We start from the raw sequence: 16,478 nt of genomic DNA, 5'->3' as shown, positions 1-16,478 counted from the left end.
TTCAATCAACTGTGTCATGAAAATGACATCAGAAAAACCCAAATATTCCTATATTTCTACTTTTGCATGTAAGACTGTTTTAAATGTGAGCTCAACTTACCTTTTCAATCTGATCTGTCACTCCTCCACTGTGTTTCTTAAACCATGATTGATGCAAGAATGTCCAGGAGGGTAAAAGAAATCACTAGAGGAGCATGGCATGTTTTCCCAGAGAGAAGTGTTTACTTAAAGATTATTTTTTTGGTACAGGTGGGGTGTGTGAACTTCTGCACAACTAATATGCTTTGTAAGAGTTTTCATTTTGGGCAATATGGCAGAATAGGTGTTCAGAAAAATTCTTCAGGTGTAGAACACCTGAAAGTGCTAGAACACACACACACAGATCAACTTTAGCACATTGAGATTTTATTAATTTTATTTGAACATTCAAGGACTCAGGAATTGGGTATTGTCAGCTAGAGTGATTCAGTGATTTACCCAAGGGAGAGAGAGAAAAAGCTTTTGTGGGCCCAAGAAAAAGAAAATACATTTGATTGGTTAAAGTGAACAGTCCTTAGTTAGAGTTTAATTGATGATTTCTGATTGGTTAAGTTTAAATTTTCATTTTACTATTTATATTGGGGTTGGGTTTGCTTATGTAGAAACTGATAGTGTTGGAGCCATTTCAACCTAATGGCCTACTATCTAACAAAATTTTAAAATTTAAATAGCTCAAAGCTTCAAAGTATCTGGCTATATTGGTAGGACAACTTGAAATCAGCAATGCACTCAGCTATTGATATTGGCTCTGGGGACATCTGTCTACATGGGTGGCCTAAAGTTTGAGTTCTAATGGGTAGAGCAAGCTGGAGGAGAAAACAAAGACTTGGCCCCTATTGTGAAAGATGGGCTGGAAAGCCCTGCATGGATCTGGGAGCCTCCCAAAACACACACTTCTCTTCAGCAAGTCAACTAGGGAAAAAAATTTCATCAGCCGGATTTGTCAGGGAGCCTTGTCTGTCTCAACCTAAGCTTTGTTGGAGGAGAAATAAACTTTTGTGAGAATTCCTAACCATGCACACCTCTGCCCCGCAAAAAAAAAAAAAAAAAAAAAAAGGAAAAATAAATGTAGATGGAAATTTATTTTTCATTTATTTATTTCTTTGTTCATGATGCTGGTACTAGGGATCAAACCCAGTGCCTGAGCCTGCTAGACAGGTGCTCTGCCATTGAGCTATTCCCTCAACCACAAATTTACCTTAAAGTAGTCTTGAATTGGTATGACTGAACCTGCCAGAATCACCTGGTAGAAAAAATTTAGATCTTCTCTGGAGGTCTGGTGCAGTGCCTCAAGTGCTAGGGTGCCTGCCTAGCAAGCAGGAGGCCCTGAGTTCAAACTCCAGTACTGTCAAAAAAAAAAACTGGGAGGATACACTTTAAACCTGGACTCAGAACAGCAGGGGATATGAGCATGCATGTAGTTAACTCTACCTTTAACATTTTAAGGAACTGCCAAATTGTTTTACATCACTTTACATACCCAACAACAATGTAGGATGGTTCCAAATTCTCTACATCCTCACCAACCTTGTTATTATTTATGTCTTTTTTTTTTTTGTGGTAATGGGGCTTGAACACAGGGCCTACACCTTGAGCCACTCCACCAGCCCTTTTTTGTGAAGGGTTTTTTTCAGGACAGGGTCTTGCAAACTATTTGTCCAGGCTGACTTTGAACCTCTATCCTCTTGATCTCTGCCTCCTGAGTAGCTAGGATTACAGGCGTGAGCCACTGGCACCCGGCTTATTATCTTTTTTTTTTTGCACAGAGTCCATTCGGTGCGAAATGGTATCTTGTTGTGATTTTAAGTTAATGCTTAATGATGTTGAACATCAATCTCCTCATGTATTTATTGGCCATTAATATAGTATCTTCAGAGAAAAGTCTATTTAAATCCTTAACCCTTTTTAAAATTGGGTTATTTGTGTTTTTATTGTTGTATTAAGTGGTTGCCCAGGCTGGCCTTGAACTCACAATCCTCCTGCCTCAGCCCCTCCTCATCAGTAGCTGGGATATTAGTTAATACCAACACGCCCAGCCTGATTTTTTTTTTATTGTCACTTGTACTTTTGGTATCATATTTAAGAAATCATCACTGAATATGTTGTCACAAAGGTTTAGGCCTGTTTTTCTCCTGTATTTGATGGTTTCGTGCTTACATTTATGTTTTTGATTCATCTTGAGTTATTTTTTGTACGTGGTATAGGTAGGGGTTGGTTCAATCTCATTCTTTTGCATGTGGATATCCAGCTGTCTCAGTACCATTTGTTGAAAGACTCTTCTTTCCCCCATTTAAACAGATTTGCATCCTTCTTGAAGCCAACTGGTGTTGAACATATGGTTCATTGACTGGGCGGGTGGCATATACCTGTATCGCAGCACTTGGGAGGCTGAAACAGGAGGATTGTGAGTTCAAGACAGCCTGGGCTACATAGCAAGACCTTGTCTCAACTAACTAACTAACTAACTAACTAACTAACTAACTAACTATCTATCTAACTAATTAACTCACTAAAAAAATAGATTAAAGAAAAAAATTATTTTTGTCATTTAGAACTTATCAGCCCCAAACTAAGAGAGAATCTTAGTCAAATGTCTAAAAGATGGCTATTCATTATGCTGCTAAAGTCAGAATTGTCACTTGAATTTTTTACTGGAAAATTTGACAGATTCCAGTAGAATGGAAAGGTGGAATGTTAGAATATTGCAAAAGGGAGTTTATGTGGTTCGAGAGGGTGGCTTTTTATCCCCAAGCATGAAGTTTCATGTCTTCCCACTTCTAGCTCTAAAGTCACCCCAAGTTTCATTGCTACGCCTTGGCAAGTATGACTCTGAGTCGTGACTCTCTCACCTATATTTCTGGGTCATTGTGCCACAGACACACATCGGCAGGGTGGTGAGACAAACGCCTTCTCAACATGCTTTACATGTGCTGAGAACAAGAGTGGAGTTTCAACACCTGCCCCTCCTGGGTTTCTGAAATCTACACATCTAGGAGCACATTCTCCAGGTGCACCTCCCACTTTGTGTACATGTGACTCAGTGATCCTCAAAACCTATTTATTGGGTGCCTGCCATCCCCGTGATAGATGCTACCACAGGGAGATGAGAATGGGTAAGACTCTGCTCTTCCGAAGCTCTACTGTACAAATTATTTGTACCATAATTATTAACGTGGTCTGATGAGCTCTTTCGTTTGATTGGATTGTATAGTTCATTACAGTTTAATGTCATTATTATTACTGTTATTATCATTATTATTTCACTATGTTGCCTACGTATCCCAGGCTGGCCTCCAACTTGCTCTTCTCCTGCTTCGGCCTCCTGAGCCGTTGGAAGTACAGGCATGTACCACCATGCCAGGCTGTCATATTATTGACGCAATTGCTTTCTATAGCTCATGTTTTAGTCCTTGTCTTACGCCTTTAGTGATTTTTTTCAAAATTAACTCAATGTTTTCTAGTTCACCATCTTAATTCCTTTAATATATTTTGGGTTATTTTCTTAGTGGTTGCTTTAGGGTTTACATGATCATCTTACCTGATTAGTATGCTGTTTAGCTTTCTAACAACTTAATTTAGTGACATAAAGGAACATTATTACCCCCATACGGCTCTATTCCCTTTGCTTCCTTTTGTGCTAATACTGTTATAAAAATTACATCTACCTGTGTTACAAACCCAACAATGCTTTGTTATAATTATCAGTTACATAACAATATGCCATTAAAGAAGTTGAGAAGAGAAAGGAGAACAGGTGTATAGTTAAGCTTGCTATATTAATCTTCATATTTATCATGGTAGGTTCTCTCCACGTGTTCCTATAGGAACCAGAGTTACTGTCACAGGACGACTTTGCTCCCACCTACCTACTTTGTGCTGTTTTTGTCAGATACATTACATTTCTCTGTTTTAGTCTTTAAAATACAATACACAGGCCTGGAGGTGTGGCTCAAGTGGTAGAGTGCCTGCTTTGCAAGTGCAAAGCCCTGAGTTCAAACCCCAGTCCCACCAAAAAAAAAAAAAAAACAATACACATACACAAGCTTATGTAATTGTTTCTAAAATCAGATAAGAGAAGAAAGGAGAAGAAATATGCTGCCATTTGTAATTGCATAATTTCTTCAGTTCTGTTTGTTTCTTCATGTGGATTGCTCAGGGCCTCATGCTTGCTAGGCAGGCAAGCTACCACTTGAGCCACTCCACCAGCCCTTTTAGTGTGGATTTGAATTACTGTGTCATTTACTTTTAGTCTGAAGAACTTCTTTTATTTCTTCTGGTCAGGTTGGTCTGCTAGCAATAAATCCTTTCCGTTTTTGTTTCTGGCTATAAAATGTTTGGTTGACATTTTTTTTTTCTCTCTCAGCACTTTGAACACTTCATCTTACTGCTTTCTGGTCTGTATTGTTTCTGATGAGATGTACGCTAATAACTTGATTGTCCTTCCCTGCTAGTTGTTGCTTTCAAGATTTTCTCTTTGTCTTATGCTTTCAACATTTTTACTCTGATGACTCCAAGTGTGGATTTCTTTGAGTTTATCCTTTTTGGAGTTTGTCAAGCTTCTTGGATGTTTAGGTTTATGATTTTTTTCTTCTGGAAAATTTCAGCAATGATTTCTTTGAACACTTGTTATTGTTGTTCCTTTTCCTCTCTCTTCTCCTTCTGGCACTCCCATTATGTGTTTGCAAGTGCCCTTAGTAGTGTCATGTTTTTCTGAGGCTTCATGGGGTTGTATGTTTTGGCAGTACTGGGGTTTGAACTCGGTCTTGTTCTTGCTAGGCAGGTGCTCTACCACTTGAGCCACTCTTCCAGCCCTGTTTTGGTTTAGTCATTTTTCAGACAAAGTCTTGCATTTTTACACTAGACTGGCCTCACACCCCAATCTTCCTACCTTTTTCTCCCCACAGGTGAGTACCACCACACCTGGTTTATTGATTGAGATGGGAGGGGGGGGTCTCACAAACTTTTTGCCCAGTTTAGCCTTGAACTGTGATTCTCCCAATTTCTGTCTCCCAAGTAACTAGTGTGGCTGGTTTGAGCCACTGTATCTGGCTCTGAGTCTTTATTTTAATTCATTCCTTTTTCCTCTCTGTTTTTTGGATTGCATAGTATCTGTTGATCTAACTTCAAGTTTGCTGATTCTTTCTCCTGACAGTTAAAGCCCACTTTGAGGCCCTTTAGTTAATTTATCATGTCAGTTTTACTTTCTCAACTTTTGACTTACCATTTGGCTCTTTAAAAGATATTTTCTGAGCTGGCAGAATGGCTTAATCAGCAAGAGTGCTTGCCTAGCAAATGTGAAGCCCTGGGTTCAAATACCAGTGCTGCCAAAAACATATTTTCTATCTTTTTATTGATTGACTCATTGATGAGACATTGTTCTCATTGTTTCTTACTTTCTTTTCTTTTCATTTTTTTTTTTTTGTGGGGATTGAACACAAGGCCTTACAGATGGTAGGCAAATTAAATAATTTGAACTACTACCATTGAACTACACCCTCAGGCCCACTTCTATTATTTTTTTTCATTGTTGTACTGAACAATATATATCATGGTTGAATATACTCCTTCCATCATTCTCGTTTCCTCCCTGCCCCCTTCTTTTACTTTTTAAAGTATGATTTTTTGTTAGTTCTTTGAACACACTTATAATGGCTGCTTTGAAGCCTTTATTACATCTGACATCTGTGTTCTCTCACAAGTAGTTTCTGCTGCCTAACTTCTTTTTTCCTACCTTTCTATGAATCACACTTACCTATTTGTTTTTTTAGAGGGGAGGGTACTAGGGTTTGAACCAGGACTTTGTGCTTGCTAAGGCAGGTGCTCTACCATGTGAGCCATTCCATCAGTGCTTTTTTGTGTTGGGTATTTTTGAGATAGGGTCTCGTGAACTATTTGCCCAGGCTTGGAACCACAACCCTTCTGAGTAGCTAGGATTACAGGCATGAGCCAACATCAACCCTCTCCTATTTCTTTTCATGTCTCATAATTCTTTGTTGAAAATTAGACATTTAATCCAATAGCAACGCTGGGTACCAATTCCGTTATCTCCATCCTGGACTGATTTTTGTCGTTTATTTCATTTGATTGTTTTTTTTAAAGATGTGTCTAAAGTGTTTTAGCAAAAATAGTTGTGGCTTCTTCTGCAGTGTGACACTTTTCTTGTCACTTCTTGAGAACTGTCTGGGAGAACAGTGATTTTAGCAGAGTTCTCGGCCTTTTCCCTGATGGCACTGCTGAGCTGGTGAGCCTCTGTAGTGTCAGGCCCAATGTTAGACTCCACTCACTGCCTGCTGTTTGCTTTCTTTCTTTCTTGTTACATTATTGTTATACTTGGGGTATATTGTGAAAATTACAAAACTTCTTACAATATGTCATACTTGAATTCACCTCCTCCATCAATCTCCTTTATCCCCTCTTCCCCCGATCCATTCTATTGTTTTCTTTTTTTTTTTTTTTTTCATTTTTCTTTTATTATTCATATGTGCATACAAGGCTTGGTTTATTTCTCCCCCCTGCCCCCACCCCCTCCCTTACCACCCACTCCACCCCCTCCCGCTCCCCCCCTCAATACCCCGCAGAAACTATTTTGCCCTTATCTCTAATTTTGTTGTAGAGAGAGTATAAGCAATAATAGGAAGGAACAAGGGGTTTTGCTGGTTGAGATAAGGATAGCTATACAGGGCATTGACTCACATTGATTTCCTGTGCGTGGGTGTTACCTTCTAGGTTAATTCTTTTTGATCTAACCTTTTCTCTAGTTCCTGGTCCCCTTTTCCTATTGGCCTCAGTTGCTTTAAGGTATCTGCTTTAGTTTCTCTGCATTAAGGGCAACAAATGCTAGCTAGTTTTTTAGGTGTCTTACCTATCCTCATGGTCTCAGACAGAAATTTCTCTGCAGCCAGATCCAACTAAATTCAGGGGAGGTTAGATTTTGAGGCTCGTCCTTTTGGTTTGTTTTGCTCCAAGTAGTTTTCTCTTGGCTGTGGCAATAGAAAGGTTTTGAGAAAGAGGAGGCCACAGGAATGGACCTTCAGGGGGAAACTGACTCCATCAGGCAGATGTGTGAGGCTGAAGGCTCACTGCAGGCAAGAGAAGAGAAGTATTGGAGAGAGAACCCAGAGCTCGTGACCTCTTCATTCTCCCTGAATATGAGTAGGGGATAGTGGGAGATAGAAGTGAAAATATATTTTACAACTTTTAAAATTTTAGAGCCTAGATCAGAGTAGGGTAGTTACTTAGTTATAGCTTCATTCTAGGATGACTGGTTGCAGAGGAAAAAATAGAGGTTTTTTTTTTTTTTTTTTAGGGTATACTCTATTAAAGTTGCTTTTCTCTAGATAAAAAAATAGAAACAAAGGGTAAGACTTCCTGAGCCTCAGTTTCATCTAACATTCATCACATGAGGTGGACCTAGAAATAGCTAAGGGAAAAGTTGAGTTTATAAGTAACTTTATCTTATTTATTTACTTTTATTTTTATTTTTGAGGGCCTTGCCCTTGCTAGGAAGGCACTCTACATCTTGAACCATGCCTCCAGTTCTATCTGCTTAATTGTTTTTTCAGATATGTCAGTTATTTTTCATGTTTTTGCCCAGGTTGGCCTCATGCTGTGATTGTCTTACCTATGCCGCTGCTGTAGCTGGAATTACAGACATGAACCACCATACTTGGTTTATTTGTTAAGATAAAGTCTTGCTAACTTTTTCCTGCTCTGACCTTCAACCAAGATTCTCCTGATCTCCACCTCCTGAATAGTTGGGATTACAGTGTGAGCCACTGAACCTGGACACTTAAAGATTTCTTTGTAGAGATATATCGATCTGATGGGAATTAAAAAAAAAAGTAAAAAGGAAAATCTCAAAGACTGGGTGAGCAAAAAATGATTGTAGTGAAGCATAAGGAGAGTTGGGGGAATTACACTTACAGTATAATTTATAATGCTATAAAGTATACTCACAGTATAAATTATAATTCTATAAACATGCCTTGGAGTCACTGTCAAGTAGCTTAATGTTTTCAAGGGATCCCAGGGCTGACCAATATTGGAAAAGCACAAAAAACAAACAGAAAAAAAATCTAATTCAATCCCTGAGCTACACCAAGGTGCACCCATACATCTGAAGCTTAAGGAAAACATAATTGCCTAAATATATGAAGACAGTGAAGAAAGCTTTTTTTTTTTTTTTGCAGTACTGGGGTTTGAACTCAGGGCCTATACCTTAGCACTCCACCAGCCCTTTTTTGTGAAGGGTGTTTTTGAGCTAGGGTCTTGGGGAACTATTTGCCCAGACTGGCTTCAAATTGAAATCCTCCTGATCTCTGCCTCCTGAATAGCTAGGATTATAGGCATGAGCCACTGGCACTGGGTGAAGAAAGCTATTCATTAGTCATGGAGACTAAAACAGTAACAGTAGTTTGACTGCCTAGAAAGATAAGGGATTCTCAATATTGAAAGAGTCAAAGGTTAAGCTGGGCGCTGGTGGCTTAAGCTTGTAATCCTAGATACTGGGAGGCTGAGATCTGGAGAATCAAGGGGGAAGGCCAACCCTGGCAAATAGTTTGAAAGACCCCCATCTCCAAAAAAATTTTCAGAGCAAAATGAGGTGTGCTCAAGTGGCAGAGCACCTGCTTTGTAAGTATGAAGCCTGAATTAAAACCCCAGTCCTCCCCTCCAACAAAAAGAATCAAAGTTTAGAAGCAATGTAAGCATATGAAATATAATAAAACTTCATTAAGTACAGAAAAGTGACTAAGGTATATCTTCTGAATTCAAAAAGATACACTTGGGTCAAACAAGTTCAATTTTGCCTACCAGATAAAGACTCAGTTACCTCAAGAAGAGCTGTAGGTCACCAAACAAAAATGTCCTTAAGAAAATATCAACACTAGAAGTGAATCCCTAATGCACATGGTGGCTGTTGGGTGATACTGTTGTGTTCAGATGTGTTTGTCAAGGCAGGTTAACAAGGTACCACTCTGGTGGGGGATGTTGACAATGAGGGCGGTATCCACCCGTGTTTGTGGGGGGAGAGGGGAAGAGGTAGATGGCAAATCTCTACATTCTGTTGAACTTTCTTGGGAGACTAAAACTGCTCTAAAGAATAAAGTCTAAGAAAAATTTCAAAATGCAAAATTCACAGTGAAAACATCAGTATTTGCATGTGTCTCTATGCATAGAGAATTGTATCTGAGGATGAATACCACATTTAAGGCAGTCTTCCCAGGATGGTATAATTTCCAGTGACTTTTTAATTTTCTTCACTTATAATTTTATGTATTGTTTGAGTTTTTTTCCAACAAGCTTGTGTTATTTATCTAACAAGGAATAAATCTTAAAAAAAATTTTTTTCCCATGGAGTTAAAAATATCCACATTGGACTTTTTGGAGAAAGAATAGTGGGAAACAACCTCTATTAAGACTGTCAGAAAGATGCCCTGGGTCAGGAGTGCAAGTGTGTGGCAGCTCTTCTATTCTTCCATGGGACAGTCAGGCAGCAGCACCTATCACCAGTGGATATTTGGGAACTTTTGGTGCTGCATATGTATCTTGAGCTATTATTGTGTCTATGGAGTGCCTGGAATGTACTACACTATTTACAGCTGGAGAAGATCCTTGGAGTCAAGCTGGAAGCCTGCTTAATGGGGATAGATGGTTCTCTTCTCTCTTTGTAGAAAAGCAAGTGATACATAACTTTCAAGATGCATGAATCACTAAAAAGAAGGAGTGCATTTGTATCTGATCTACACTCTAGGGAGTTTCATTAGTTTCATCAGTTGGTTTCATTAATTCATTTAAAATTATTTATTTATTTGGCTTTTTTTTTTTTTTTGAGACAGGATCTCACTATGTACTCTGGCTGACCTGGGACTCATTTTGTCCAGATTAGCCTTGAACTCGAGTTCATCCTACCTCAGTCTTCCAAGGGCTGGGATTATAGGTGTGTACCACCACACCCAACTCATTAATTAACTCAATACATTTATTAGATGATACATAAGTGTTGTTCTGGATGCTTCAAGAATAAATAAACAAGACAGGATTCCAGCTCTCCAAGAGCTTTCAGGAATGTACCAGTCAAGGTCAGGTCTATATCCTGGTTTATACCCTTGCCTATTCTACAGGTGTGCCTCAAGTGGTAGAGTGACTGATTGCCTTGGTGGGAGCTGGTGTTTGAACTCAGAGCTTTGTGCTTACAAAGCAGGCACTCTACCACATGAGCTGCACCTCCAGTCCATTTTGTCTTGGATATTTTTTGGAGAAGGGGGTCTCCTGAGCTATCTTCCTAAGCTGCCTTGAACCATGATCCTCCTGTCTCTACCTCCTAAGTAGCTAGGATTACAGGTGTGAGCCATGGGTGCCAGGCTCCTTCCTCCATTTTTTGTTTGTTTGTTTGTTTGTTTGTGGTACCAGGCCTATACCTTGAGCCACTCTGTTCTCCCTCCCCCTTTTTTTTAATGGGGTTTTTTGAGATAGGGGCTCAAGAACTATTTGCCTGGGCTGGCTTCAAACCCTGATCCTTCTGATCTCTGCCTCCTGAGTATCTAGGATTACAGCTGTAAGCCACCAGTGCCCGGCTCCATTCTTAATTAATCTGCTTTCTGTAGGCCTGAGTTCCAATCCTTGGGATGGGATAAAGATTTGTTGTCTGTTTGCCATTATTAAGGGAGATGTGGCCCTTTGAAGTGCCAAGATGTTTGTGTCTTAAAATTTGGCTTGGTTCCTCTTCAGTTTCCCTTTTTGCCTTCTTGTTAGAACCCAGCTCCTTCTCACCATGGGTCACTGGGCTCAGCCATTGTTCTCTTCCTTCTCCATACCATCTTAGTATTTTCTGTAATAACTATGTATTATTGTCTTAAACAGAAATAAATCTGAAAGCTATTTTATTATAAAAATAATACAAGGTGGGTGCCGGGGCTCATGCCTGTAATCTTAGATACTCAGGAGGCAGATATCAAGAAGATCCCTGTTCAAAGCCCAGGTCACTTGTTCTGGAGCCCTATCTTACAAATACCCAACACATACACACACACACACACACACACATGCAAAACAAAACAAAATAGGCTAGTAGAGTGGCTAAAGTTGTAGAGTACCTTCTTATCAAGTGTGAGGCCCTGAGTTCAAACTCCAGTACTGCCAAAAATAAAAAATAAAAATAACACAAATCTTGATAGTTTCTTGTTGCTTTCCTTCAGGTTCCAGTAACAGGGAAGTAATGCAGCTTAAATACTAACTCGGGTGAAGCTTATTCTTTTCTTTTTTTTTTTTTTGTGATTCCATTTATTTAAAGTTCAAAAACAGTTGTCTAGCATGCCCGAGGCCCTGGATTTGATCCCTTGGGTGTATTCTTGAAAGTGATGATGACTCAGAGGCTGCTTATCTTGAACTTTTGGTACCAGAGGTCTTAAGGTCTCTCTCTCTCTCTTAGTTTGGACTTGTGCCCCAGACCTTGGGTGTAGCTACTGAAAAATTTCCGAGGAAATCTGCCAGGTTCCATCATTTTGTCATAGATCTCCATCAGATGGTTGCCTGCCATAAGCTTTGAGAGCTTTCCTGATTTGTCAATCCAGAGACTGACAGTTCTGGAAGGCAGAAAACAAATTCTCCAAGGTGTGTACTCATCTCTCCCCTTTGGCTTCTTCAAAGATAAGGCCAAGTGTTCTGCCCAGTCACAATCTCTGTGGCAGGGGGCGGTCCCAGGCTAAAATTGAGATCAGCTTACAGCCTGACTTAAAATGTTTTTGATCAACTCCCTGGAAGAGAAGATTCTTCAAACACTTGGTCAAGTTCTTACTAAAAAGAAGATGGTAATAGAGATGGGGTTGTGCCAACACATCAACATGGGGATAAGGTGGAGAGGTAGATCAGGCTAGGATTATTTAGAGTTCGCCACAAAGGTTACTACCAGTGATGGATGCTTTTGGGGAGTTGGGGGTGGGGTGGGGAAGGCAGTCACTGAAAGTAACAGGCAGCTTGACACTGATGAGGGGCCCTTAGGAATAACAGGGACCTTGACACAGACGGACACCCTACAAGGGAGGGAGGTCTGGTAGGTAGGGAAACAGCAGGTGCGGAGAGGGGCTGCCAGCCTTAATGGTGGCTGCCGTGGCAGAGACAGGAAGGCAGTGTGGTGGGCTTCACTTTAAATCTTTAATGCACCAACTGGCTGGGCAGCCATGGCAGGGGAGCAGTGCCCAGGCCACTTAACAGTGCCCAGTCTCACCAGGTCCTGCAGAGGCTCCCAGAGGGGCGCCCAGTCCTCCTCCGCCTCCAGCGCCACCTTGTATCTTCTCAATTCCTGCAGGGGACTGAGGGTTTGGCGCAGCCTACAACTCCTGCCCTCCCTGGCTCCACCCCCGGAAGCTTGTTCTTGCTCCTTCTTCAGGATGTATTTTCTTACTTCAGTCAACATTAACTCCAGCCACCCAGCCCGCTAAGTCATAGATCCTGAACTTTCTTAACCCCCCACATTCAAACGCTGTCAATTGTTCCTTTAAATCTCTCTTAGATATATCCCCCACTTCTTTCTATGCTACTCGGCTATTACCTTAGTTTAGGTCTTTATCATCTCTCACCTATATTACCACATCACCCTTCCAATTAATCCATCACCTCCAGTTGCATCCCTCTCCAGTATGGTCTCCTAAATCATGATTCCCTCCTACTTAACACCCTTCACTGGCTCCCCACTATCTATGCCAGTCTGAATCACAATGTCTCATAGACAGTGGCTTGCAAATTAACCTTTATCTCTTGCTACTTTTCCTGAAGTACCATTCACTTTAACCATACTCAACTACATGCATGTCTCCTAGATGCTTCTGGCTTCTTCTTGTATTTTGGCCCTTGACCTTGTTTTTCCTTTGTTGGGAAAGTTCCTCCTCCTTTCCCTGACAACTAAACTTGTTCAGAAAGCTGAACTCAGCCTTCCTTCATTCTCTTTTCCCTCTTTTCTACTAGTCAGTTGTTATAATTATCCCATCTGATCCCACTGTATATCCAGAAGATAATAACATCAACAATAAAACAATAACGGTCAAAATTAGTTGGGCACTTTATATGCCAGTCTGTATGTGAAGATATGAAAGTATTATCTCATTTAATAGGTATATTGACCTATTAGGTAAGCACTTTTTAAAGCCTCTTTTTATTGTATACTTATTCCATTGTTTTGAAATGGCTTAGTTATCTTCTCAGAGAGTCTAATTAGTGTTTATATTTCTAGCAACTAGCTAAAAATTCTGTATATATGGTTTTTGGAAGATGATGCAATCAACATTAGCACTTAACTAAGCCCTATCCCAAGGACTGAGTGATGTGAGATTCTTCAGGCCAGTGTGAGAGACACTTGGATCGTGGCCAGAGGTTTTTGGAATCTCTCCAGTTGAATTACATGGTCTTCACCTTTGCACTAAATTATGCCATCCTCCAGTTACTTAAGGAGGTGACCTGGAGTTACCTTGTGTACTACCTTTCTTCACATCTGCACCTCAGGAAGGTATCCTGAGATCGTCTAACTTCTATGTCCATAGCAACTACCCTAATCCAGGTGATTCCTGTCTCCCCCGTGGTCTTGTGCAATAACTTCCTTTTGTTCTCTGCTTTTCTTTTTGTTCCATTTCTACATCTCTCCAGGCCATTCTCTATAAAGCAGGTTTAATTTTTAAAAATCAAAAATCCCATATTATCTTCCCTTTGCACTTAACAACAAAATAATCCAAATAGTATGATTAGGCTCCTGCTTAATGCTCCAACCTCTCTCCCTTCACTCAGTGTGCTCCAGCCTCCTGTTCCTCAGCCGTTCAGCACTGGGTCCTTCAGGTGTTCTGTCCTCATCTAGAGTGCTGTTCTCGGTCTAGAACGCTTGTGCTCCTCCTGTCCTTGGTTGGCATGGCTGACATCTCTTCATTTAGGTCTTAGCTCAGATCACCTCAGAAAATCTCCTGTACTCTTTTGTAAGGATTAACTGTTCTAACTTATGCCCTAAAACTCTGCATCATTTTTCTTTGATTATGAAACCCTGAGAGCCCTTTTGAGGACTTGGTTGGGCCATTATTTCACATCTTTCTCTGATGACTGTTTTGTTTTCTTTCTTTCTTTTTTTCTGGTACTGGGGTTTGAACTCAGGGCTTCACAGATGGCAGCCAGGCACTCTACTTTTTGCCTCAAGCCCTTTCATACTTGCTTTTTGGGTAGGAAGTACATTTTTACCCAGGCCAGCATCAGACCCTCGATTCTCCTAAGGCTTCCCTTACTCCCTTATGGCTGGGATCACAGGCCCAGTGCCACTAGGCCTTGCTTATTGATTGAAGGAGTCTTGTTAACATAGTTACCCCATCTCTAGCTCCCAAGAAGCTGGGATTACAGGAATGAGTAACTGTGCCTGGCTTGTTTTCTTCTTACACTTCACCCTTCCTGTAACTGTCTTATTGTTTCATTATTTATCGTCCCTGTATTTCTTGTGCAGAGACTGGTACTGTTTTATTCATTGCTGTATCCTTAGTATCAAAACCACACAAACAATATTTTTTGAATCAATAGATGAAGCAATGAAAAGGGAAGTGTCTTCTTTCGTGTGTACATGAGGAAGCCATCGAAGTCCCAACAGAAATAAGTCATAGTGCTCCTATTGCTCTTCAACTGGTGGGAGGGGACAGGCGACTCTTTTGTCATACAGTTGATAGAAGCAGCAAGCACAACTGTCACAGAAGAGGCAACATTGGGCAGGTCTGCTGGAGATGGCCAGCACTGAACTCAACTGAGTGCAGAGGTCAGTTTCTGCAGTGCTACCTGTTATGGGTGGCCAAGGGAACTTCCACAAATCCACTTGGCTAAAATATCTCCCAAGTCTACGGAGAATAAGGTCCTGTAAATCTGACAGGGCATCCAGTCCTGGATAGGAGTGGTCAACCCAACAAAGTAGGGATGAGTGATTCTCTTTCACCTACCTTTACCCTAAATGTATCTACACCTTTAACATCGTGAAATCTAAGCCATCAACTATTATATCTAATCTATGGCCTAAATCTCTCTGCATCATTTTTCTTTGATTCCGAAGTCCAAGGACCCTTTTAAACTACTTGATTGCCCCAACAAATCACATGACTTAACTTCTGTCTCCTTATCTAGTTCGCATGCTGCTGAAGGACACAGTCAAGTATGATTTACAGACACGACAAAGATTTCTGGCTACTGCTTCTATTTTGTTCCTTAACGATCAGTTTGCACCGCAATGATGCACTGTACCAGAAGCGGCTTCTGACAGTCTACTCTGTCGCCCTGTCCCCAGCCACCAAGCAGGCTGCCTGTTCGGACTTGCAGGAAGTTGTCTTGGTCGTGTCTCTGTCGCGACACATCGGATGGCTGGGCTGGAAATAGAAGCGAGCTGTGGTGCTGGTGTGACGAACTGCTCGCGCAAAGCTCCGCTCGCTACGCGCGCCGGCCAGCGGAGAGCTCTTTCTGCCCTGGGTAACCACGCGCCCGGGAAAGGGCGGAGCAGGGCGGTGGGCGGGGCCTGCGCCTTCCAGGACCACCAATGGGATGCTGAGCCCGAAGGCCGTGCGCGTGACGCAGCCCGCGGGTTGGGAGGTTGGGGGCGGGGGGCGGGAGAGTCGGGCGCTTTATCTTCCTCCGTGGTGGGGCTGGCAGCGATTTGGGCCCTGGGCTCCGGAACATCTGTTAGGAGCCGACCCTCCGCGGGCCGAGCGGTGGCAGTTTTCCTGCCCGCCCTTTGGCTTGGTTCCCGCAGCTGCCTTCGGGCCCCAGGTAACAACTACGCTCCCGCTCTCTGCTCATTTCCCGTCCGGTCCACCCGCCTCGGCCCGGGAATAAGGGGAAAAAAGTGGCGGCCGCAACCCCGGCTCCCGGCCGGGCCTTGTCCCGCGGACACGTTGCCCGTACCCGGGGGAGGGAGGCTCGGCGAGTCCTAGGACTTGGGAGGGCGGGAAAGTAAGTTACCGTCAGGCGTGCAGAGGACTGGCAGCCTTTCAAACCTTGGGCACCTTCGGTGTCCCCAAAATCCTGGGGCATCTCTTAAAGTAGTAGTTAAGAAAGTCATGAATTAGAAGACATTCTTTAAAAGGCAAAACAAAAAAAGCATTCAGGAAGTCAACTTTTTGCTGATGTAGGGGGGAAAATGTGTAAAAGGAAGAGTTTATCTATAGGACATTAAAATCTGTATGGACGATGGGGCACCAAAGCCTTAAAACAAGCTCATGCTTTCCTTTTAAATATCAGGGTGTAGTTGTTAAGTTTCTATCTTTGACATAAATGTTAATAGTCATGTAATTTAAGTCGTGTATTTAGATACTATTTGCAAGTGAGAAACAACTATAAACTTCTTTCTCTGCTTTTATATACACTTTAAGTTCATCTGTCACTTTAATATTGAAGTGGCTGCCACTTGAGTAAACTACTTTTTTTTTCAGAGTACTTGTCTT

General features: G+C 41.5%; 1 protein-coding gene across 2 annotated transcripts in view; it reads left to right on the top strand.

Annotated features, from left to right (window-relative positions):
* Window positions 1–3,139: 3,139 nt before the first annotated feature.
* Window positions 3,140–16,478, top strand: part of Soat1 (sterol O-acyltransferase 1) — a 72,165-nt gene continuing 58,826 nt past the window's right edge. The window contains exon 1 of one of the 2 annotated variants that reach the window (XM_074047344.1): window positions 3,140–3,152. In XM_074047344.1, the coding sequence (XP_073903445.1) occupies window positions 3,143–3,152 (10 nt within the window). In that variant the 5' untranslated portion in view covers window positions 3,140–3,142. Of the gene's footprint in view, window positions 3,153–15,645; window positions 15,805–16,478 lie in introns of those variants that run through there. The other variant, XM_020174755.2, reaches the window with a different exon arrangement.

This window comes from Castor canadensis, chromosome 11 (assembly GCF_047511655.1).
Source record: "Castor canadensis chromosome 11, mCasCan1.hap1v2, whole genome shotgun sequence".
In the NCBI taxonomy this organism is placed as follows: Eukaryota; Metazoa; Chordata; class Mammalia; order Rodentia; family Castoridae; genus Castor; species Castor canadensis.
Note: the sequence above shows the minus strand (reverse complement) of the source record. Positions and strands in the feature narration are given on the sequence as shown.